Here is a 27,029-nt window from a genome sequence, read left to right as displayed (position 1 = left end):
ATAGATATTATTTCTCATCATATTTCTCGAGTAGTATAAATACTGACAAGTTAAAACACTTCTGCAAGCTTTATGCTTTAAGCTTTTTGGTTTTGCAAACATGCCAAAAAGAAGTTGGATATTTTTATTTATTTATTTATTTTTTATGAGTAAAAAAATATAAAAATGCATGTATTAGCCTACTCCAGGAGTGAAATCATTACCGTGTATCATATTAATAGGCTAATAGGCAAGATTGGATTGTGTATGTCAGCAACATTATTCCACAAATGCTGTGTGTGTTTCTTTAATGTCTCATAATAATAATAATAATAATAATAATAATAGTGTATTATTTAAAACAATTAAATATATTGAATTGTACCCTATACAATTACTTTTATATTATTATGTGAATTTTTGACGTAAAACGCCAGTAAGTGGACAGTTTACTTTGAAATTTGAGAGATCGAGACAGCGCGCCCTTTGTATTAGCATACCACCTAATAACCTTCATAAGGTTCGTGTATATATATGCGTACATATGCGTGTATCTGTGTATATTGACTCGCTGGCAATGTAAAGGTTTTAACGGGACAATAAAGCTCCAGGAATCTCAACCTTAAGAAGAGGAGGAGGAGGAGGAGAGGGCGGGAGACAGAGAGAGACAGAGTCGGATTTATCAATCGCTGAAAGCAGATTAAACGGTTAAACTGAAGTGCGTCTCGGTTAAACTCCCATCGGACTAACCCGCCTTCGCTTTATTTATTTACCGTCCCAATGAGTGTTCCGTCGGCGCAAGGCGATGGATTGTTCACGAAAATGTTACTCTTCGTGTAAGGTGAGTGATATATAGCATATAAATGTTGTTCATAAGCGTTGTGATGTGAAGATAAAGGCGCGTCACTGACAGAACTAGGTGAATTTGACAGATTAAAGGGAATCAAGTGAATTACACTTTCACACTTACACTTTCACGCTCTATCGGCTTTTTTAGAAATGTCTTTTAATTTTGCGATCAGGTAATAGAGAGTAAGCATTCATTACATATATAACTAAACATAATAAATAGGCTATATATATATATATATATATATATATATATATATATATATATATATATATATATAATATATATATATATATATATATATAATATATATATATATATATATAGGCTATATATAGTATTTATATATATTATATATATATATATATTATTTATATTATTATTTATTTATAATATATAAATTTATTTTTTTACAGAAGCCGTTTTGTATTTCATTGCTCTGTCTGAAAAACAACAATGAAAAAAAAAAAACAGTAATGATTACTGTTGGACTTTGCTAGTTGTCTGATACAGATGCTCTCACTCTGCCCTGCATGGAATATTATTATATTATCTTCTTACAGCATTTCAGGGAATGCCAGATAACCTTGTTTATTTGAGTGAGAGATGAATTCAGTGTTTCCTTCAAGAGATGGAACTTGCACAAAAAAAGGCATATTAATACATAGCCTATATATATATATTTAGATTTTGTGTCATTATTTACAGCAAGCCCGAAAGGTTCACATGTTTCATTTAGTGTATCCTGCATGATTCATAAGGGAAGTTGGGATAGACATTCGTTACAATACGTCTATTGTGCAAATTATTTTACAGCACATTTTCCCAAACTTCATTCATTTGATTGATGTAGGCTATTCTTGATTTATTTTTACAATTTAGGTGCAAACTGCAAACATTACAAAACATGGATGTAATAATAATAATTAGTGTAGAAAAAAACGAGGAGGCAGAAATCAGGAAGGAATTCCCGCAGGCTTCAGAAAGGGCCATAATTCATTTATGCTGTTATTTTTAGGAGCAGCTGAATACTGTGAAAAGGCATAAGCACATAAACTAATGCTTTAAACGTCTTATGTGACTGTGATCTTACATGCCCTACATGACAACACAGACTTTTATCATAGCACATCTATCTTTCAGCCATGGAGCAGCATTTTACAAGCTGCTAACAGCTGAAATTGGGCCATCTGTGACACTTATTCATTTAAGTGGCTTTTGGAGAGGGATATCTAGAACAGGAAAATTCAGCACGCACATTTGTATATGAAAAGAAATGTATGCATCTATCCAAAGAGTAATATCTTCTTAAATAACTGAGGTAGAGACTTTTAGTACTCGTTGTATCAATACTGATTTCATCTGAATACACTCTAGCAATCACTAGAATAGGAAAGATGTATGCACAAATAGGCCTATGCATGGAGCAAAACAATCAAAAATAAATTTAAGAAGCTAAAGTTCAGCTAAAGCTTTCATTCTTCCAACCCATATTGAAAATACTTTAGTGAAACTAAAATGTCAGATCATCAAGGAATTCTGAAAATAATCATGGGTTCCACTTAGATATTAAGCAGCGCAACCATTTTTATAACATTGATAATATAAAATGTTTCTTCAGCATCAAATCAGCATACAATAATTCCTGAAGGATCATGTGACACTGAAGATGGGCAGCTACAAATCATCAAACCATTCAGTGACCTCTCGTGACCTTTGGATGAGGGCAATGTCATTCTGGAAGTGACCATTAGGATAGTAATGTTACCATCTGAGTGTTTATATACCTTTATATGACTCTAATGGACTTGCTATCAAAGTATGTAAATACATTAGTGTTATACACATTTTATTATAGGCCAGGCTTAAAAGGCAACACTTTACTGTAACATTTTATACATTATGTATGCCCTGTCTTTCCATCCACCAAGGGGTCCTTGACCTGCAAAAAGGTTGTAGACCCTCAACCTTGACAGAGGGTTATACTGATGTCAATATAGTGATTTGATTATCTGTCAAAGTCAATAAGTCTCTTAGAATATCAAATAATTTGACTATTTATGTCAAGGCAATATTAGTTCAGGTTGTAAAATGTGTGATGAGACTACTGAAAACGTAATGACATTTATGAATTAATAATTCATGGTATTTTTTAAAATAATTTGTATAAAAAAAGTATTTCCAAAAAATCCTGAAAATAATTATTAAGGTGTGTAAATTATGTTATTCTTTTCTGTTTGACAGTTTGACCACATGCCATTTTTGTCATTAAACTGAAGCTTTTCTTGAAAATGGTATAAAAGTTTTTAAAAACCATATGGAAGCAGCATGAATACAAAGAAGGTACATGTTTTAAACTGGATTTATTGTTAACACTCTTAACCATAAAATAATTGACCCTGAAATAATAACTGGATTGCAAATCACTACATTTATCAGATCGTTATCAGTGCATATTATTTATTGGTCTAATCTCATTAACAAAATTTATGTCACTTTAATCACAGTAAATCTCTGCAAATGCCTGCATTTATTTGATTAAAATAAAAAACATTTTCTGTAATATATTTAACAATTTATTTCTTTGATAGCAAAGCTGGATTTTCAGCAGCCATTACTCCAGTCTTTAGTGTCATATGATCCTTCAGAAATCATATTAATATACTGACTTTGTGTCATTAACAATGGTTATTGTTATTGATATAATTTGTGAAAACTATGATATCAGAATTCCTTGATGAACAGAACATTTGAATTTTTTATTTCTTAATGATATGCCTAGCCAATTTTTAACATCAAGACGACACATAACTCATAACTCAAGCTATTTATAGGAAGAAGAAGAAATGATGATGCGTTTCCTGTTTTATGCCACACCTCTCTCCTCATGCCATGACTCTCAGAACAAATCACATAGCCTGCACACACACAATCATAACGTCTCCAGGTCTTTTTCTTATGTCTTTATTTAGCAACTGTTTCTTCAACCTCACCGTCTTCCCAGCTATCTCATTCTTTTCCCTTCCTTCTATACATATTTTTCTCATTTTCTCAACCCCTCTTTCATTCACCCTTTATCTACAACCTCCCAATCTCCATTCAGCTCCCTCTGAAGATATGCAATGCTCAGATCATGCTGCTCTGCCACTCTTTCACTGTCTTTCTGTTTTGTTGTGCTTGTGTGTGTGAGTGGTGAGGCAGCATTATCTAGATGCATTATTAAAGCCTGTGCACTCTGTGGTTCTCTCTCTCTCTCTCTCAGTAAGTCTGAAAGAAGAGTTTAAGGGCAATGATAGGATTACCAGAGCGTTTAAGGAGAGCTTGAAGGATCCATACAGTGCTGGGAACTTCATAAATGTACATCTGTTTAAACAACACATATATCGAACAAACCAATCAAAAACTACCATTTGCAATTTTTAAATCTTTCATTTGACTAAATGAGAAAGACACATAAGTAACAGAACTGAAATAATGGCACTTAAAGATTCTAACAAGACAGGTTGTTGTTATGAGGGAAAATAGCACTGATTAAAGAATAAACTATGGAAAGCAGAGAACAAGTGAGTGAGAGGGAAAAGAGAGCTGTGTTCTCTGTTTTTGCACTGGATACATTAATTATGCAACAGCTAGGCACTGAAAATGTTCAGAGGGGACTCTGACAAGCCTGATGGTTCTGTCTTTCTTTCTCTTAATATCCACCTCAGACTTCCATTGTCACTTTATCAGTGTTGAGGAAGCTACTTTGTAACTGCCTTCTTTATAAGCTTCCCATAACTCAAACTAGTTATATTACATCCTTTTAAAAAAGTATAACACTACAAGCTATTCAAGAGTGGAAAAGAAATAAGATGATGTAATTAATTCTACAAGCAGAATAAATATTTTTTACACTTAAGTAGAAATCTAAATATTCATAAACAAAAATATTGTTAAATCATTTTACTCATGTAAAAACAGCGATAAACAAAGTGTTTTAACTGAATATGTAGCTACATAATATACATAAAATGCTGCAAATGAATTGCAAATGCATGGATTTAAATTAATCAGAGATTCATTTTAGTCAATCAGTTTGTTCGGTTGGTTAGATTTACATTTATGTATTTGGCAGACACTTTTATCGAGAGTGACTTACATTGCCTTCAAATTGTTTACATTGCAATCATTTCCTGGGAATCAAACCCAAGACTTTGATTTTTACCATGCTATAATGTTTGAGCTACAGGGGTGAGCTAGTTCATGTAATTCAAACATCATCATTTTAAAACATTATTGTAGCTCAAACAGAGCAATGTCAAGGTCATGGGAATGATTCCCAGAGAGTACATGAACTAAAATAAATATGTACCTCGAATGTAATGTTAATTAGCTAAAATGAGATGCAAAGTCTGTGTTACATAACATAACATTAAAAACAAGCTGAGCGAGCACCAGTATTTTTTGTGCATTCAAAGAATACGGCTGTTTGGTATATAGCCTACATAGATGGAGTTAACAATCTGGACATTAAACAGCTAGAACCTGGATGAGCAGTGATTAGGAAAAGCCCTTATTTTCCATTTAAACAAGAAGAGAAAACTTTATTAGTTTTGGATTAGCACATTAGATTATTAAAGTACTGAAAAAACAGTCATGCATTCATAATACTGCAGTTGTAGTTAAAGGCAGGGTAGGTAAAAAATTTATAAACAACTTTCTTCCAAACTTTCTATACATATAAATGCATAATTAAAATGTAAGTACTCTGATAAAAAGAGTATAAAAATCGAGTGACTCTAGACCGTTTAATCTGTATTAAACACAGCTCATTATTTCCATTCGGGACGAAACATAAGATTGGCTTAGGCGACTGTCACTCTCTCGCAACCACCCTTTTGCCACACATGACCTGCCCACTTGCATTTACCACTTAGTACTTACATTTTAATTATGTATTGATATATAAATAAAGTTTAAACAAATTTGGAAAAAAAGTTTTTATACATTTTTTACCTACCCTGCCTTTAATAAATAGAATGGTACAATACACAATACAAACCAGTCTATCTTAGACTATTTCCCCCCAAATGCCGTTGTTTCTGCAGTATATTGTTCCTTATTTAAACATGAAAAATGCTTTTCTTAGAGGGAGCTCAAACTGAAAGAGATGGGTCCTTTGTGGTACAACAGCTTTGAACATCAAACATGTTGCAACCTAATGTGACTATATTCATTTTATTGGTACCTCTTCACCAGATTTTGAATAAGGCCTATTTAGTCATCTCTAATTCCTTTTTAGCAATTTTAAGTGATAATCTGCAAGGATCTATTTCTATCTGATCTAACCGTGAATTTGTGAGTAAGGTACTATGGGGAATATCTCATGTGCAACTGACCACAGAAACATATTTTACCTCCAAACTCTAAAACCTAAAATGAATATATTTTTTAAAAAGCACAGACTAATTGTAATTGGCTATTTTAATTACTCCCATTACAGTCACCTTATAGTTAGTGCTATCATAAAAATACACTTACTTAAAGATTTAAACTTCTACATATGGCACATTTATTGTCCAACAACAAATATTTTAGCAAAGTTTATATTTTAGTCAGAATTACTGCCCTCCTATTCTATTTCCGTCTGTTTGGTGGAGAATCACTTGCAGAAGGATCATGCACTCCTGACAGCAAAATGGAAATATTATCTTGACTTTCTATCATTTACAGATGGAGAATATACTTGTGAAATACACTGAGGAGAACTCACATCGCAAATGCATTAAAAAGCACAAGTAGCCTATCTGTCAGAGCATCTGACGGAGAAAAATGGCTTTAAACTACACGTGTTAACAATATTTACTGTATACTGATATAAACTGTATTGCCTTATACCATATCACTTATATAGAATATATTGTACAAACTTGATTTACCGCCCTGGATTATGAAGAAAACAAAGCACCTGCACACTCATGAATTCATTATTGATGAAACAAGACTTCTGAATCTTTCTCTTTGTTTATAGTACCCTGCAAATGCAGTGCCACTGCAGTGTAACTGGATAGGACAAAAACTTCAAAATCCATTACACTGCATAAAGTTTTTTTGAGCTAGCCAATTAAATCAATTCATTTAATGTTAACTGTCGAACTAACTGACTGAGGCATCGGAATGATGAGGAGACTGAAATGATCACACCAGTGCTGCAAAGAATTGGTGATGCAGTCCAAGGATAAATTCCTCCTCAATGGGGAAATATATAATCTGACTCTAAGGTAAGTGTGGAGTGTGTATGCGTGTTTGTGTGTACTGGTCTGCCCGTAGTGTTGTGTGTTTACATGTGTGTTAATGGCTCAGTGATCGGCTCAGTGTGTGACGCAATAACTGTCCCAGCCTTTACAAATCTAATCCAATTAGAATACTTGTCAGTAACCTTGGGTTCATCTGTCTGTAACATTCTGTGCATATACACTCTAAAAAAAAAAGTAAATGAACACATGGTCCAATCTGTGCAAATTGAAGGAATTTTTTAGTATTTATTTTTTTCTCCCAGATTTGAACTTGTCGTAGCATAACATTACCAGTACCTTTAACATTTCTGTCGAGTTCTAAGGCTACATAACTTGAAATTTAACATCTACACTACAGGCTTAGTAACTACTAGCTAGTTTGTAGCTAACGCTGTAATTTATTCGGTTGCACCATTTGTTCTTAAGGCAGAATGTAGCTAGTAGGTTGTAAGCTTTATATTTAAGTTATGCATAGTCGCATAACATTTACCCTCAATGATCCAAAAGCAGTTGTGATGAAATGCAGTGAATTTTGGTTTATCTAACCTTTATCTTAAAATTATTTTGCCTGATGTAGCTAATGGTAGAAAATATGTTACTATTGAAGTATGATACTATTTAATTATGACTAACATAATAGGTAAAATAGGTAACTTAATTATATTTAAATACACCATTCAGAAACTGTACTTAAAACTAATAAAGTCATAAATACTGCTAGAAAAAAAGATGTGAAATGTATTTATTATGATTATTTGACTTACACATCATGGACCGTTGCATACAGAGGTGTGTTGTTTAGATCAGGATCATATTGGGATCCTATGACAGATAGACTAAGTAAGTGTACGTTTTTAAGCTATTTATTATTGCTCAGTGCTAACGTAACATAGTAAGCACAGTCTTTCCTGACAGGCCCACTACCTGTATACCTCCCATGAATGTGAATGAATTGCAGACAATTCTTGCATTAAGTAGTTCAACCTAGCCATTAGCGTTAGCTGGCCATGCTAATGATAGAATACAGCCATTGTCTCTCAGATAGAGAGCATGAGCAGACCTTTTTTATGAGGGAACATGGGCGTGAGGGGGAATTAAACCCCACTCTCCAGGCCACTAATCTAATATAGAGCGAAAGAGAGAGAGAGTCAGAGAGAGAGAGAGCATAAACTGAAATGCTTCATTGTGAAATTCATTGAATATGGGCCCCTATTCCAATGCTACAACACAGGTTTAATTTCTGGATACATTTTAGTCAAATTGCAGTTAACAGACTAACTGTAATTGAATCTCTCTATCTTAAGTATATGAAATAATCTTAAAGGGATACACCACCCCAAAATGAAAATTTTGTCATTAAAGGGATACTCCACCGTGTTTTCATATTAAACTATGTTTTTCCCTTAACTAAGACGAGTTGATACATACCTCTCTCGTCTCAGTGCGTGCACTCAATCGCTTTGGCGTGTGGTGACACCTTGAAAGCACTTAGCTTAGCCCATTCATTCAATATGGGCCAAGCAGAGAAGCTACCAAACACCTCCACGTTTTCCCTATTTAAATACAGTTACTCGCGTAGTGTAACTCGACCTAGGACGGTAACACAAAACAAAACGTTGCGCTTTTCTAAGCGTGTAAAATGGATAACTATATTGTATGGCGGAATACCATGGCAAGTGCTTGTAAGCACTTCGTCTTGGCGCAGTAATATCTTCACTCGTGAAAAATCCTCTCACCGGCCCACGTGGAGGTGTTTGGTAGCTTCTCTGCTTGGCCCATATTGAATGAATGGGCTAAGCTAAGTGCTTTCAAAGTGTCAGCGCGCGCCAAAGCGATTGAGTGCACGCACTGAGACAAGAGAGGTATGTATCAACTCGTCTTAGGTAAGGGAAAAACATAGTTTAATATGAAAACACGGTGGAGTATCCCTTTAATCACTTACCCCCATGTAGTTACAAACATGTAAAAGCTTTATTTTGTCTTCAGATCACAATTTAAGATATTTTGGATGAAAACCGGGAGGCTTGTGACTGTCCCATTGACTGCCAAGTAAGTTACACTGTCAAGGTCCAGAAAAGTATGACCTTGACAGTGTAATTTACTTGGCAGTCTGCTGGCCCCTGTTTCTTTGCTGTGAAAGGAGGCCATATGTACATTAGATCCCTATTGATCAAGACAGCACTGAAGCATATATCATGAATAAAATATATTAAATAGTGCTGCAAAGTAATGAAGTTTGTATAGGAAAACCTCAACATTATTTGGTGCTTAGTCCTCTTAAAGCCGGAAGGATGAGAGAGGGGAGGTGGTATCTTTAAGTAACTTTTGTATTTAAAAATAAATAGAGGGGTGTTTTAGTGAATGATGTAGTTAGGCAGAATAACTGCTCGTATGTTATTATAATTTTTTATTAAAATGATTAACATTTAATTAGGCAACAATAATGCAATAACTGTAATAGTTGATGAGAATAGAAACTGATTTGTAGTAGAATAGTGGAAAAAAGGCAGATGCATCATGGAGGTGTTTTTCCTTATTCATCATGCAAATTGCCTGAGGTACAAACTGTTCTGGAAACTCTTCAGAGAGCATATTCTTGTTTTTGTTATTGGGATCCTCCTTTTTGCATTAATTGCTTAGGTAAGGGAATTGTTAAGGTTAGAAATTGTAGTTTATGTATTAAAAAAAGTTAAATGGGGTTTGGGGGAATCAGAACAATTATTAAATTTACTATTATTGCCATCTAATCAGCCATGTTAATTTCTGACAGTGAATGTTAAAGCTGCAACGTGTAATTTTTAGGAAGTGTGATGCTCCACCATGGTGCAAAAAAAAAATCCAGTTGAACTTCATTTGAATCTAATTTCAATGTACAATTAGTTAAAAAAAAAGTGTAACCTTATTTATCTAAAGAAGTGAAAATTGGCACTTGACACTAATGAAAACTGCCCCTGAATTATGCAATCAAGTGATTGAACATCTTTTTAACATTTTGCTATAAACAAAGTATTTTACAAATAATTATCGATGAGGATGATAAAATTGATCTATAGTATGCTGTAATTTTAGATATAATTATTGGGATAGTATATAGTCTTGTTACTTTCTATTTTTCTTAAATTTTACAATATATTTTTGCTGCAAATTATGGTTGCAATGCTGGTTGGTTTAGCTCCAACCCTTTATTGAAGTCTTTTTATCCTTATTTTTTATTTTTGAAAAAGATCAGAAAAATATTTGTAACCAGGGCTAGTGAAAAAGTATGTCACTATTGTGCAAGTCAAAATTACTGGACTAGTGTTGCACAGTCTAATGACTTTGATGTGGTTTATGAAGTATTGATAAAAGTGTCGACAGCAGTAAAATAAATGGAAAGTCGGATCCAATTCCTGTGAAATCTGAGAACATAATGTGAATATGAGTCATGATCTCCTGGGATCTCTTTCTCTTTTTTTGTCGCAGTATATTATTTATCTCTTTGTCTTTGTTGGTCCCTCTCCCTTTTGACCATGAGGCTCCAGATTGTCTCTCATATTCCCTTGTGGGACATACTTGACATAGAAGCACAATAAACTTTAACTCTTCATAAAAAGCAATTCTGCAACAATACCACAATATGTAGAACCTACGATATAAAGGCAGGCCATGTTTCAGAGAGGGTGACCACACATTATCAGAACATTATCAGTTTGTTGCTGTACACACCATTTTGCTTGCCACAGCTATAACCATTAGGAATGTACATGCTCAACAGTATGAATTTGTGTAGAGCATTATATCACCGGAAGTAAACAGAGAAATTGTGCACCATTTAGACAATATTTGGTTCAGACATTTGGTAACACTTTACTATAGGGACTAATTCTCACTATATACTTGTTGCCCATTATTAACATATTGGCTGTTTATTATTAAATTATTGTTCAATTATGTTTATTATTATTATTATTATTATATAGCACATATTCTGCATGAACATATTCTACATACTTAATCCTACCCAATACCTAAACTCAACAGCTACCTTACTAACTATTAAGCAGCAAATTAGAAGTTCACTGAGGCAAATGTCATCGTTAATGGTTTGTTAATAGTGAAAATTGGAACTTAAAATATGACATGCAGGTAAAACATGCTAGTTTTATTTTGAATAGTTTCATTTTAAATGTTTCACTATAAAAACAATGTAATATAATAAAAAATACATATTATACACATGTATAAAGTAATTTAAGTTAGATGTATTTAGACACTAGAGACATTTATTTGCAGATTGAAGGAAAGTGGAATGCAAAGAGGTCAGACTTTGATTGGCTAGATTGAATATATGTTGAGTCTGATTGGCTGAAGAGTGTCATGACCGGGATACAGGAAAACACAGAGAGAGATCCACGTGCAGGTATGTCTTTTATTAGGGGTAATCCAAATCGTAAACAGTCCAATCAGGGGTCAAAACCAAAGTATCAATCCAAACATAAACAAACACTAAACACACGGCAAGAACAAGACTTCGAATTGGACGTGATAACCATAAGGACTCTGTGACACATACTAAGACAGACAGGGTATAAATACACAGGGAAATAACAAACGCTAATGGGGAACGGGCTGAGTGCAATGATTAATGATTAGTGACAGCTGAGTGGGAACTGAAAAAACTGAAAAGTTTTAAAACATGCAAAACTGTGTAACTATTTGCATATTCATAGTCCGATATTAGTGATTTGTTTAATTATCATTGAAATGTTATAATAATTTTTTTTTTCTTTGCAATTAATAGTGGCCCAATGGTGACCTTTCACCCTGTGTGTAGCTAAATGGAGGAGCGGGATCGCAGTCGCTCACCGTCTCGCAGGACCAGCAGAGTAGAGCAGGTGGTGGGACGCTGGCTTCGCCGCTCCAGAGAGTCCATCAGCCGGTACTATTTTTTAATCTGAGAATGATTGTGTGAACGTATTTTTTTGTGTGTGTTTGAAAAGCATCACCCTCTCTCTGTCTATACATAGAGAGCGTGTGCTAGAAGATGGGCAAGTTGCCGACAATGGCTCCCAGGAGCAGAGGAGCTGTCCAATTAGAGTCACTTTTAAGGTCCCACTTGACCCCACCCTTAACTCCCATGGCTTTACCGTCTCAACACACACTCCACCCCAGGTGCTGGAGGTGACAGAAGGTACATTACACACACAAAAACATTTATCAGCTCAAACGGGTTTTACACTGAAAATAAATAAGAAATAGTGTAGGAACTATTTTCATTCCAAAATAGTAGAATTAATTACACAAAATCACATATATTTTAATTAAACTGAAATTGTGTTTTCTTGTAAAACTTACTCCAAAAATCTTTGTTCTATTTTCAACTTTGAAAAATGATTTTTACAGCACGGTAAGGTTTTTTCAGTCAGTTGTTAATTAAGTGTTATAAGTTATATAAGTTATAAGAATTATATTATTTATTTTTGCATCCTTTTCTTTTCATGGAATGAAAGCACTGAAGTTAATACTAGATCTTAGCCAGGTGGCCTTGTTTGCCTTTAGAGTTTATCTGACGCACTTCCAAATTAGCTTTCAGCAGTTACAGTAGTAACAGGCAGGGTACCATTGGCCATACTGGAGATTATCTATATATTAGACTTTATTTTGGAATAATCCCACAGTGGGAATCTCTAGCTTGATGGCAGGAAAATGCCCATCCTATGAACTTCATGAATATGTCATTATAATATGAAGAGAATGACAAGGTTTGTTGAGGAATTCTGTGGCACAGGTCTTAGGCAGTCTGAAACAGTGGAGATAAAGCCTTGCTGAGATTGTTACATTTTGATTATACAGCATACAAGCCCTTCGTGAAAATCAATAGAACAGCTACATTAGCTACAAAACAAGGGTCCCTTACTGCAAAAAGGATACTGCGGTAATATATTTATTTTTCAAATACAGTTGAATCAAATCAATGAAATTAGCAAAAAGGATCATATTAAAGGAACAGTCACAAAAATTACCCTTTTTATTTTCACAATAAAAATATTTTGAAGTGCTTTCTGCAGATGAATCTATTAGTGTATATTTATATGATATATCCATTATATAGTTTGTAACACTTTGCAGTAATGTTTAATTTGTTAAAGTCATTTAAAAATGTTGGTTAACATAAACTTAGACAGTTGAATAATAACTCGTTGTTAGTTCATGTTAGTATATTAATCTTAGATAATGTTAATTTCAACATTACTGTCAACTTTACTGATATATTTTTAAGAGCAAAAGTTGTATCTGCCAATGGTAGTTAATGCACTGTAAACAAACATACATTTTTATTAATGGGTTAGTGTCACAGTGTCTGGTCTGTGTTTCCCTGGGTGTCCACTAGTGGTCTCACTTCCCCATAGGTACCCTACTGCAGGCACTACATTTCCCACAAAGCCTTGTCCCTTCATCACGGTTAATTGCACACCTGTATTGCACTCAGCTGTCTCCACTCTCTTCGTTATCACCTGTCCATATATACCAGTCTGTCTCATTCTGTTTTCATGGAGTCCTTGTTTTCGTCACCCGGTTTTCTCGCGTTCCCTTGTGTTTTCTTGTTTCTTGTGTTTCTTGTTTTTGGACTGCTTTCCCCATTATTGACCTCTAGCCTGTTTTGGATTTTGATTTGGATTACCCCATTAAACACACTGCATTTGGATCTCTCGTTTCCTGTGATCAATCGTGACAGAAGGACTCCATCATGCCAAGATCCAGCGGTGTGGGATTTCGTATACATTCCCCAGCCACCATAGAGGAGCGGATGGGGAGACTTTCAAACCTAACCACCCTCCGTCAAAAGGGGAGTGAGGTCGGTGGCTTGGTGCAAATGTTCTGGACAATGGCAGTGGGGCTGGGGTATAATGATGAGGCCCTGAAGGACCTATTCAACGACTGCCTGGATGACCCTTTGCCTGGGTGGGAGATGAAGGGGCTGGATATCCTGGACTTTTGGGGGTTCACCAGTTACCTTCAACATTGTAGTCAATGGGATACACAGACCACACCTGTCTCTCCAGACACGATGGCCGCCAGCCCAGCGCCACAGCGCAAGGTGGCCGCCGGCCCAGCGCCACAGCGCAAGGTGGCCGCCCGGCCCAGCGCCACTGCGCAAGGTGGCCACTGGCCCAGCGCCACTGCACAAGATGACAGCCACAGGTGACCCTCCAGAGTCGAGTCAGGTCCCCGTTGACCCTCCAGAGTCGAGTCAGGTCCCCTTTGACCCTCCAGAGTTAGGTCAAGTCACCATTAACACTCATGAGTCAAGCACTACCACAGTTAGACCTCAGGAGTCAAGTCAAGTCACCAATGATCTTCATGGGCAAGGTCAAGTCACCAATGATCTTCCTGAGCAAGGGCAAGTCACCATTGATCTTCCAGAGCAAAGTCAAGTCACCGTTGATCTTCCTGAGCAAAGTCAAGCCACAGTTGATATTCCTGAACCCAGTCAAATCATCACGGATCTACCAGAGCCTCTCCACGTCTCTGCTGAACTAACAGAGCCTCTCCACGTCTCTGCTGAACTAACAGAGCCTCTTCACGTCTCTGCTGAACTACCAGAGCCTCTCCACGTCTCTGCTGAACTACCAGAGCCTCTTCACGTCTCTGCGGAACTTCCAGAGCCTCGTCACGTCTCAGCCAATCTTCCTGAGTGCTCGACCTATCCTGTCATGGCCATGGAGGCCATCCAGGAACTCACTGCCTGCCCGGTCATGGCCATGGAGACCATCTACCATCTCCTCAGGGCCACGGAGGCCACCCTTAACCTGTTCATGTTCTCTATTTCAGGCTTACCTAACCAGACTTGCTCTCCTGTGCCATTGATCCCACTGTGGTGGTCTTCTGCACCGCCCTCGTGGGCTTCTGTCTCGACCGTACGGCTGTGGTGGTCCTCTGCGCCGACCTGGTGGGCTTCTGTCTCGACCGCAAGGCTGTCGTGGTCATCTGCGCCGCCCGGGTGGGCTTCTGTCTCGACCGCACGGCTGTGGCGGTCTTCTGCGCCGCCCTGGTGGGCTTCTGTCTCGACCGCACGGCTGTGGTGGTCCTCTGCGCCGCGCTGGTGGGCATCTGTCCTGTCTGCTCGGCTGTGGTGGCCCTCTGTGCTGCCCTGGTGGGCCTCTGTCTCGACCGTAGGGCGGTGGTGGTTCTCTGCACTGCCCTGGTGAGCATCAGTCCCGTCTGCTCGGCTGTGGTGGGCTCCAGTTCCATCTGCGCCATCCCGGTGGGCTCCAGTTCCACCTGCTCCACCCTGGATTCCTGCCCTGTCGGCTCTGCCCTGGGACCCTGAACTTTCCGTTCCCTCCTGGCCTCATTGTTTTGTTGTTGTTTTGCTTTTGTTTTGTTTTTTTTCACCTCCTATCTCTGTTTCCCTCTATGGACCTGGCCCTCTGTCCCTCCCCCTGGTCCTCCACCGGTCCACCTCCCTCCTGGTCTCCTTGTGGTTGTTGTTTTGTTTTTTCACTTCCTCTCTCTGTTTTCCTATATGGACCTGACCCTCCGTCCCTCACCCTGGTCCTCCGCCGGTCCACCTCCCTCCTGGTCTCCTTGTGGTTGTTGTTGTTTTGTTTTTTCACTTCCTGTCTCTGTTTCCCGCTATGGACCTGGCCCTCCGTCCCTCCCCCATATCCTCCACCAGTCCACCTCCCTCCTGGTCTCTGTGTTCCTTGGTTTGTTTTTGTGTTCGATGGAGCATCTGGTAGCTGCTCCTTAGAGAAAGGGGTAATGTCACAGTGTCTGGTCTGTGTTTCCCTGGGTGTTCACTAGTGGTCTCACTTCCCCATAGGTACCCCACTGCAGGCACTACGTACATTTCCCACAAAGCCTTGTCCCTTCATCACGGTTAATTGCACACCTGTATTGCACTCAGCTGTCTCCACTCTCTTCATAGTCACCTGTCCATATATACCAGTCTGTCTCATTCTGTTTTCATGGAGTCCTTGTTTTCTGTCACCTGGTTTTCTCGCGTTCCCTTGTGTTTTCTTGTTTTTGGACTGCTTTCCCCGTTATTGACCTCTAGCCTGTTTTGGATTTTTATTTTGGATTACCCCATTAAACACACTGCATTTGGATCTCTCGTTTCCTGTGATCAATCGTGACAGTTAGTTCACCCAAAAAGAAAAATTCTGTCAATTTGGGTTATTTTGGCAACCCAGCGCTGGGTCAAAAAGGGACGAACCCAATGCTGGGTTATTTTAACCCAACCAGTTGGGTTATTACATTTAACCCAGCCTGCTGGGTTGCTTTTTTATGGTTTAAAATTAATACATTGCAGGGTTTCAAAAACCAGAGCGGGTGTTTTTTTATCACTGTATTTCAGAAGGAAAACTACTGTATTTAGAAAATGTTCGATTTCATTTCGCATGTGCTTGAAAAGGCAGCGTTTTTGAGCTCAGCGCCGATTTGCAGCCGTTACAGGAGAAACATACCTCTCCCGCTCTTAGCGCCTCCTGCTGGCAGAAAATGAACTTGCGGAGTGCCGCCACCAATTGAGTGTAAGGATGTGGGAAACACTGCACTACTAGTCTAAAATGAACACAAATTGAGCTAGGCATTAAACCTACAAATCTTGTTCATTTTAAATATCACTTTTACACACAAATAATTATTTTCAAAAGGAAAATATTTATTAAAAACAAGAGAAAAGTCAAAAAGTAACATGTAAGAAGAAATGCAGAAAAGGATGGCATTAACAGCTACACAGTTCATAAAGCATATTGTATAAAAATATATGAAATCACTATTATACAATAAATGTACAATTAGTTAGGTTCTTTACCAACTATTCTAGCATGACAGTACACAAATAAACCACAACATTAACATTGATATTGTAACATTTTACAGACATGTGTGTGAAAGAATGTGAGCATGTGTATGACTGACAGAGTGTAAACTCTTCTACTAACCAACACAGAACAACCATTTAACATTGTTTTTACAAGTGATGCACTTACAGTTTGTTTCATAGTCCATGAATACAGATCATGCATCACGGTCAATTTTCATGATCTCTTTAGCATAAATGATGTAGTCATGAAGATGACATTTTCTACATCATCCGGGGCAGCGTCCTCCTTTAAAACCACTGCTGCATCAGTTTAGGGGAAAGGACATTCTCTTCTTTGACCAGCATTCATCCAGTCATCGCCTGCTCTTCATCAGTGGCCTAAAAAGAGGAACACATTTGAAAAAATAAAACATTTAATTAAACTCTATCCATTTTCAGGTAGAGGTGTATTCACATCTGTAAGGATAGGTAAATAATCTGTGTTAAAGTTTCAACACTTTGTGTGGTTGTTTAATGTCTCTGTCTATCACTGTGCTCTAGTGTGCTATAATGGCAGCACTAGTGTGAGGGCATGTCATATTGTTTGAATAAATATATTGCTTTCAGAAAGCTACTTTACTGAAACATTAAAACAGACATGACATTCACATACCTCACAAATGTTCATGTACGTGGAGGGCTGCTCTTCTAAGGGTTAATTCACCAAATAATGAAAATGGTCATAATTTACTCTCCACATGTTGTTCCAGACCCACACAAAATCTGCTCATTTTTGGAAAACAAATAAATATATTTAATATTCTCTTAATTTGTATTCTGGGAGACCAGTATTTTATTTTGAAAATGCATGTTTGCTATCATATAATTTAAGATTTATTCATATATAAAAAACGGAAAGAATTACTTCTACAATAACTCTGTATTTATGAGGCTTGAAAATACTGATTATCTAGACTATAAATGGATTAACAAAATCATGAGAAAATTCAAAATATATTCATTTGTGTTGTAAAGACAGACAAAAGACTTATAGGTCTGGAATGACATGAGGGCAATTAAATTATTTTTTGTGTGAACTTTACCTTTAAGAAGGAAGACCAAGAATGAGGGCTCTCCAAATCAGACAACTCCAAAGTTGGTTTGAGTTCTGCTATGAACAACACAGACATCAATGGTTTTAATGAAATGAGCACGTAATCACACTGTTGTTGGATCAAAATGTGAAGTAAACCGGCATGAGACAACAGAAACATTTATTTTCTAAAAATAAATTACATGAAATCTCAAAAGAATGATGATCTCCCATGTCTCTGGCTTTTAACATCTACAAAAACAAAGAAACAAACATTATTTTACTCTTAGTAAATAAAAACAACAACAACTGATAACTGATAACATGAAATTATGAAGTTTACTTGCCTTAAACGATCTTTCCCTCTCTTCCAAAGAAGCTGAGAAAACCTCCTCCTCACACAAGCAGACTTCTGTCCCCTTAACTCCAGTTAGTTTGAGTTCTGCAAAGAGGGACATCAATGGTTTCAATAAAATATGAACATATAATCATACTGTTGTTGCATCAAAATGTGAATTAAACAGGCAGGACACAACAGAAACATTAATTTTCTAAAAAAAATAACTCACATCAGTCTCATAAGAATGAAGTTATCCTGTCTCTGGATTTCAACATCTACAAAAACAAACATTATTTTAGTCTTAGTAAAAATAAAGATAACTTGATGGAATTCTGAAGTTTACTCTCCTTAAACCTGTCTGTCCCTCTCTTCAGAAGAAGCTGAGAACACCTCCTCCAACTCCTCCTCACAGTCTAACTCCTCACACAAACAGCTTTTGTGTCTTTAACTCTCAGCGCTGACACGATGAAGACACGAGCTCGACAAAGTCTGAAATATTACATGCAAAACATACTTTTAACGATTACCACTTCAACAACCTCAAAAAAATTATGCTAGTCTTTACTACATAATGCCGTTTCCTTTAGGAGACTAACGTACATTCAGTTTAACCGTGAAAATTAAGACAACAAACATGAGTGTAACCATAACCATAACGTTAACCGTATATTAACACCTCAAAAAGTGCAGATAATGTAAAATCTTATGTAAATATGACATAAGATATTCGCGGACATTATATTAAAAGTACCTCTTCCGTTCAGTAACGTTAAATGAAGCCGTTAAGACCTCCGTGTCTGAGGCGAAAACCGCGTTAAGCTCCTTTGTTTCCGCCTTTCATAAAACCTTCCGACTTTCATACAACCAGGTAAACAATAAACGATAACTTTACGTTTTGAATCTTTAACTTACTTACCATAATGTCTTTCACTCGCTTCTCGCTTCTTTCACGCTGAGAAAATGGCGGCTGCTCGCACTGGAGACGTACGATCTTAACGTAACGTGCGTGCTCTCAAACTTGGGTTAAAACAACCCAAAGTCCTACGCAGCGGTCTCAACCCAGCGTTTGGGTTGAAAAAACAACCCAGCGTTTTTTAGAGTATACACACCCTCATGTTGTTCCAAACCCGTGTGACCTTTGTTAATCTTTGGACCACAAATTAAGATAATTTGATGGAATCTGAGAGCTCTCTGACCCTCCATAGACAGCAACAATATTACCATGATCAATGCACAGAAATGTAGAGGGTGAGTAATTAACGAAAGAATTTTCATTTTTGTGTGAACTATCCCTTTAAGAAATGAGACCTTACTATAAAGTGTTACATTTTTTATCTTTAACAGGGCAAAGAAATCTGATTCAGTTATAAAGACAGTTTTAAATGTTCATTGAACATAAGTTTTATCATTGAAAGGTGACCCATCAGATATTTGCATGCATATCCTGCATGTACAGCAAAATGTTGGCTAACTTGCTTGGCACATGGAGTTGTGTCTACAGGAAACCCTACTCTTGGAATGGCCGGAGCCATCTGTTTATCCCACAGCCAAATAACTAGTAACACAGCCAGTAATGAGGACAACATAAATACTCGTTCTCAAACATTCCTATAGCCCTGACAAATGACAGTGGTAATTGAATTCTAAATATGTTTTTACATTGATTGACAGCTACAGTATAATAGTATGTTTGTCTGTTTTTATAGGTGGTCCTGCTGATGGAAAGCTTGTCCCTGGTGACCAACTTTTTAAAATAAACAATGTTGCCGTTGATGATCTATCTACAGAGCAGGCTGCTGAAATCATCAGGTATGTTGCAGGTGTAAGTGTTTACGTGAAACTACAAAATTAGCTAAATCTGGCTGCCCAGTTGTCCAGTTTTACCTAATATTTACCCGAGCTGCATCTGTACCACTAATTCTGCCAGACTCTTTTCAATTTATTAACAGAGAATGCCAGAACACCATAGTACTGACTGTCCTAAGAAATACTGTGGTAAGTGTACGCGCTCACAGTTGGAGTCTCACTCACTCCCTCTCTCTCTCTCTCTCTCTCACACACACACACACACACACTGTTATGTCTGAATGAGGCATGGCAAGAGGATGTGGTGTTGTGCTGCATTATAGCAGCAGGCAGAAATGATGACCAAAAGTGTTTTTATAATAATCAGGCCCAAAGGAAATCTGTGCCCACAGAGCTCAGCAGAAAGCTCACTAAATTTCTGCAGAAGTTGAAGTGCCTTGTAAAGTGCACATCTCTCATCTCTTATTTGTTCATTTATTTTGTTTAACATTATTATCTTTCCAGCTTTCAGTAACCCTGTTAAACACATTTTTATCATATATGCATCTATTCGTCAGAATTCTGTAGATATACACATCTATTATATACATATATTCAGCAGAACTTCCCTGTTAAAAAGATGCATGTGCAAGATCTCAATCTGGGAGATGGGGACCTACAGAGGGTGGGGGTAGGAGAAAAAACACACAAAATGTATTTTAACAGTGAAAAATAAAAAATTTATATAATGTTTAGTGGAAGAAAAATACATTCCCATATCCTTGCAACAATGTATGCTTAAATAATATGTCATTGACAAATCAGACATGTCCATAATTATGCCATTTGTCATCATGGATGTGCTATAGGGGCCAAAATCATCCTTTATAACTCCAGAGAAGAGAGCCAAGCTGAAGTCAAACCCAGTTAAAGTGAGGTTTGCAGAGGAGGTGGTGTTCAGTGGTCACTCACAGGTTTGACACATTCTGTTCATTCATGCTGTTAATAATGGAATATTCACATGTGCTTATTTACAAAAAGAAGATAAAGAGAGTGAGTGATAAAGAAAATGAAAGCGAGAATATGAACAAAAGATGCAGGACAATAGAGAGGCATTGAGAGGAAGAGCATTTGGCAGTCTACCCAGTCAAAACCTCAGTAAATTATTTATCAGTAATTTATGAATTATTCAATTAACCATTAATTATAATCTTTGTTTAGCTGAGCTGACATGGTTTATAGTATAGCTGCAGTTTATATAGGTGGTGGGATTTATCATAAATATTTATGAAATAGTACCATAAAGAAATAGTCCAACTAAAACTATCTTTGAATGTTTCTTCAGGTGGATTGACCTGAAGATGTTCATTTTCCTCAACCCAAGATATTTTTAATTAACATCTAATTAAACAAGCCCATTATCAAGCACACCCCATGACTAAGGCAGTGATAAAACTGTTTATCTTTTATGTATGCAGCTTTTAGAGGGCTTAATATATATATGATAATGCTGATAAATTTGGCTTGACTGGAAATGTTTTAACACTGGTAGTTGTTTTATAATACAGCATATTAACTACCATTACTATTTAGTATTTTACATATATTATTATATTTGTAAAAAAAACATGTCTTTAAAAATATTGACCTGGGATTCTATATACGAATCAAAAATTATTCAGACTCCAGATATATGTATGTATTTGTTTACTAGTGGATGCAGGACACTACAGTCGTGGCCAAAAGTTTTGGCCGTGACATAAATTTTTGCAAAGTTTTGTAAAGTTTGCTGCTTCAGTATTTTTAGATTATTTTTAAACATATTTCTATGGTATACTGGAAAACAATGATGAGCATATCATAAGTTTTATGGGGCAAAAAATATATAATGAGTTTACACTGTATTTACACTGTATATTTATTAAATTTATTATTTACACTGTAGACATTTGTTCTTCATAACCTCTGCAATTCGCTCTGGCATGCTGGATGCCGTTCCATTCTTGTCTTATTAGTTCTCTTGATCACAGTTTGTGGGCTTCTGCTTGTTCACTCGCCTTTTGAGTACTGACCACAGGTTCTCTATGGGATTGAGATCCAGGGAGTTGTCTGGCCATGGTTCCAAAATTTCAATGTAATGATCCCCGATGCTGGAAAATGCACAGATCATCACCAAACTGCTCATGGATCGTTGGAAGAAGTCACTCTTGCAGAATGTTTTGATACCATTCTTTAGTCATGACAGTATTTTTGGGCAGAATTATGATAGAGCCCACTCCCTTGGTTGAAAAGCAACCCCACACATGGATGGTCTCAGGATGCTATACTGTTGGCACAACACAGGACTCGTAGTGTTCACCTTTTCTCCTCCGAACAATCAATTTTCCAGATTTCTCAAACTGTTATAAGGTAGCTTCATAAGAGAAAATAACATCAGTCTTTTGCTGTCCAATTGTTATACTTCCAGCAGAAGTATTTTTTGGAGAGAAGTGGCTTCTTTGCTGCCATTCTTGACACCAGGCCATTGTCCAAAAGTCTTGGCCTCACTGTGCATGCAGATGCTCTCACACCAACCTGCTGCCATTCCCGAGCAAGCTCTGCACTGCTGGTGACACGATTCTGTAGCTGACTCTTCAGGAGGAGACGTACTAGTGCTTGTTGGACACTCTGGGATGTCCCAAAACTTCTTCACTGCAATTGAACCTCTCTCCTTGAAGTTCTCGATGATCCGGTGAATGGTTCTTTCAGTTGCAATATATTCTTTGTAGCAATTTCCTTGCATGTGAGGCCATTTTGATGCAAAGGCTGCTGGCATTTTTTTTGGAGGCAACCATTGCTAACAAGAATACAATGATTGGAATCTGCTATTACAGTCTATTTAGTATGATAGTGATTTCACCTGACTAGTACTCATTCACACTTTCACATGTGCTGCTGATATGATTAGTCAATTAATGTTAGCTGGTCATTTTGTGTCAGCATCCAAAAACTGTGACATTTGTGAAAAGTTTTTTTTTGCCAATAATGCTTTTAGCAATTATTAATATGCATCTGATCACTCTACACATATCTAGAAAGAATGTGAATGAACACCTCAACAGCTTAAGCAGCAAACTTTACAAAAGCCATGACTGTATAGTTAATTATTGTAATTGAGGATAGCAAAATAAAATAAACTGTGACATATCATATGAAGGTATTTTTGGTGAAAACAACTAAGCTTCTGTAGTTGTAAAGAATAGCCACATGTGTATCAGTAAATTTGAAGTCACAGACTTGTAGATTTTTTTTCTCTCCCACAAACACGACACAACAGTTCCTTCTTCTCAAATCCTTCAATGCAGGTGCACAAATCCTGTTCTATAAATCACAAATCAAGGATTTCATAACGCTCACGTTTTGTTACTATTGCTGCAGTGAATACGGTGCAAAACACATTCACACACCTGGATCAAAAATGTTAGTCACAGGTGAATTTTGTACATCCGCAAAACAGTATGTGAATTCTTGCAATGAGATTTATATACTTGTAGAATGCAAATATAATATTTATATTTTTTTTTTCTTAAATGCTTTTTCTATCACATACACATAGCGACAATGGCTTGAGTCTCAAACCAGTTTTTCGCTTGCAAATGACAAGTTTCGCGCACTCTCCCTTTTTCACCACATATCTGTGTGAAATGTGGTGCAAAAGTGATTTGTGCATCTGTATTGTGCAACAATATTCTTTATAGTTCTTCGGTTTTTTATGTTCAAGTTTGTGGATCTTATCGTCTGCAAAGTCAGGGGTGTATTTTGGAGCCAACGTGACGGTGATTACATCAGCTGGTAAGTTAAGTTATATAGTTATCCGAATCAATAAGGCAATTAATCAGGGATGCATAATAATTCTACACTGCCTTTTAATTGACATATCCCGCAGGTTATGTCAGACATGCGTAACATAACAGCGAGCTAACATGAAAATAGTAAAGAAAAATGACTTAAGAAACACTGCTGTTATGTATATCTTTTGTATTTTATTTTCAGGTTTTAGTCTATTGGTCATTTCATCTTCAACAGAGGTGTATGGGAGTCTTTTCTTGTGATTGCATCGTAGTGGTATTAACAACAGATGAGTAAGGTGCCACCAGCTACTTTATTAGCCGAGTTAGCCACTGGTTGCTGCTCTTCACTAACCAATAGAATGGAACGAACAATATATCAATGTCACACACTAAAGACAAAGGAGACAGGCGTTAGATCAAAGCTAAGGACAGTTAATTGGAAGGATGGGAATATCTGGCAAATGAGAGATGAATGGCAGTCCAGGGAAAAGCCACAGGCAAACTCCAGAGCCACCTAATGAAGAAAGGGAGTTGGTTATCCAAAGTATCTACTTGATGACAATGAGAGAATCCTCCAAGAGGTAAGAGAGAGTCAGGTTTAGTCCACACAGTTATTCTAGGTAACACAGATGAGACCGGACAGTGTCTTTGGGTTTGTGGCTGGCTTTTGTAGTGAGTGCGTAATGAGTGACAGGTGCTGCAAATTAAAACTCAGGTGATTGTGATTGGGGATCATTGGTCGTGAATGCAGGAGGACCTGGCAAATCCGTGACACTACGGATTTGCCGGGGGGGGGGGCACCCTGGAGGTTGCAGGACAGGAACAGGGTGGAACTGGAGACTGGCGAGGCCATGACGGAACTGGAGACTCGGGAGGCCATGACGGAACTGGCTCTGAGGCCGTGGCTCCAACCCCAGCCTCGCCCTCTATGGCTGGATCTCTACTGCCCCCCCCCCCCCCCAAATAAAATACTTGGGAAAACTTATGGGGTTGGACTCAGGGCCTGGAGCAGACACTGGAGCGAGCTCTGGGGCTGGAGCCGACACTGGAGCGAGCTGGGGTTAAGGAACCCTCCCTGGGCTCGTCGGAGAATCAGTAGCCCTCCCTGGGCTCAACTGGGGATCGGGAGCGAGTATGAGGGTTGAATAAAGTCTTTTCCTCCTCATTTGGGTCGGGGTGAGTGCGGTGGCAACAGCTAGTGGGCCTTTTCTGGGCATAACAGGAGATTCTATGCTGGGCCGAACCAGCGGAGACACAAGATATTCGATACTGGGAAGAACCACAAGGATCCTCCACATCAACGAAGAGCTTAGAACCATTTAAATCAAGAACATAATTAATAAAATCTGCTACTGGTCTGCGACAGTCGTCAAAAAAAGAAATCGATTGTCATCTGTTAGTCCCATCCGGAAGAATGAATTAATCTTGGAATCGCTCCAACTCACCAGAGGTATCTAAAATAAAAGATTCACCAGAGGTAAATCTTCCACATACTCCTCCAAAGGGTCCGGTTTTCTGTCGCACACAGAAGAAAATGGAGAAACACGTTAGATCAAAGCTAGGACAGTTTATTGGAAGGATGGGAATATCTGGCAAATGAGGGATGAATGGCAGTCCAGGGAAAAGCCACAGGCACACAGACACACTCCAGAGCCACCAGATGTAGAAAGGGAGTTGGTTTTCCAAAGTATCCACTTGACGACGACGACGACGACGACGACGACGACGAGAGAATCCTCCAAGAGGTAAGAGAGAGTCAGGTTTAGTCCACACAGTTATTCTAGTTAACACAGACGAGACCGGACAGTGTCTTTGGGTTTGTGGCTGGCTTTTGTAGTGAATGCGTAATGAGTGACAGGTGCTTCAAATTAAAAGTCAGGTGATTGTGATCAGGGATAATTGGTTGTGAATGCAGGAGGACCTGGCAAATCCGTGACAAATGTAGGAATTTTGGTTAACAAATATTATGAATGTTGTTTATTTTATGTTCTATTCGTATGGTGTTTTTTTTTTTTTATGACCATAAAGTGTAATAACACTAACAGGCTGTTGTGACGCTTGTCTGTTACAGGAGATTTCTTTAAGCAAAAACACGGATGCTGAATATGAGGGGCAAAATCATCATACGGCCAGCTGTCAGTTTTATTGAAATTAGGTAACCTAAAATACATTTGATTTTACATTACATTTAAATTCATGCATTTGCCAGATTCTTTAATCCAAAGCAACTTGTGCTGTGTTATGTACACATTTATTGAGATAAGTTACCCAAACAGTATTTTCAAGTACTTCTTTTGTTTTTTTGTTTTCTAGTTTGTGGTCTGGATCATATCATCTGCAATACATTCTGGTTGGAGCCTTTTCTTGTGATTGCCAGCATAATGGTGATAACATCAACTGGTAAGTTAGCTGAAGTAAACTAGTTAATAGTTAAACATTATCCATTCCCTGGGAATCAAATGCAGAAATGTGTTCATGACCTCAAGGTTAGATTATTGTAATGCTTTATTGGGTGGTTGTACTGCACGCTTAATAAACAAACTCCAGCTGGTCCAAAATGCAGCAGCTAGAGTTCTTACTAGAAACAAGAAGTATGACCATATTAGCCCATATTAGCCCTATCAAACATTGTATGGATTTAAAAATCTTGCAAATCACCTATTATGCCCTGAATGGTTTAGAAACTCAGTATTTGGGTGAGATCTTATCGCATTATAGTCCTCCATGTCTGCTACGATCTCAAAACTCTGGCTATATAATATACATAGTATTCCAAACTATGGAATAATCTACCTAACAGTGTTCGATAGGCAGACACACTTTGTCAGTTTAAATCTAGATTAAAAACCCATCTCTTTAACCTGGTTTACACATAACACACTAACACATATCTATAATTCAAATCTGTTAAAGATTGTAAGGCTGCATTTATTAGGTCAACCAGAACCGGGAACATTTCCCATAACACCCAATGTACTTGTTACATCATTAGAAGAATGGCATCTACGCTAATATTAGTTTGTTTCTTTATTATTCTGAGGTCACCGTAGCCACCAGATCCAGTCTATATCCAGATCAGATGGTCAC

General features: G+C 37.5%; 1 protein-coding gene and 1 long non-coding RNA gene across 3 annotated transcripts in view; one reads left to right on the top strand and one right to left on the bottom strand.

Annotated features, from left to right (window-relative positions):
* The first annotated feature begins 457 nt into the window (after nt 1-457).
* LOC132143586 (FERM and PDZ domain-containing protein 1) overlaps nt 458-27,029 on the top strand; it is a 53,041-nt gene continuing 26,469 nt past the window's right edge. Inside the window, exons 1-6 of one of the 2 annotated variants that reach the window (XM_059553944.1) lie at nt 458-820; nt 11,885-12,022; nt 12,111-12,274; nt 20,034-20,136; nt 20,277-20,322; nt 20,982-21,086. In XM_059553944.1, the coding sequence (XP_059409927.1) occupies nt 11,922-12,022; nt 12,111-12,274; nt 20,034-20,136; nt 20,277-20,322; nt 20,982-21,086 (519 nt within the window). In that variant the 5' untranslated portion in view covers nt 458-820; nt 11,885-11,921. Of the gene's footprint in view, nt 821-6,757; nt 7,090-11,884; nt 12,023-12,110; nt 12,275-20,033; nt 20,137-20,276; nt 20,323-20,981; nt 21,087-27,029 lie in introns of those variants that run through there. The other variant, XM_059553943.1, reaches the window with a different exon arrangement.
* On the bottom strand, nt 16,267-18,705 carry LOC132143587 (uncharacterized). Its single transcript, XR_009434262.1, has 5 exons — nt 18,557-18,705; nt 18,191-18,429; nt 17,998-18,062; nt 17,082-17,293; nt 16,267-16,577 (listed from the first exon to the last, which is right to left on the bottom strand). It is a non-coding gene; the product is annotated as an uncharacterized LOC132143587 (long non-coding RNA).

This window comes from Carassius carassius, chromosome 7 (genome assembly GCF_963082965.1).
Source record: "Carassius carassius chromosome 7, fCarCar2.1, whole genome shotgun sequence".
NCBI lineage: Eukaryota > Metazoa > Chordata > Actinopteri > Cypriniformes > Cyprinidae > Carassius > Carassius carassius.
Note: the sequence above shows the minus strand (reverse complement) of the source record. Positions and strands in the feature narration are given on the sequence as shown.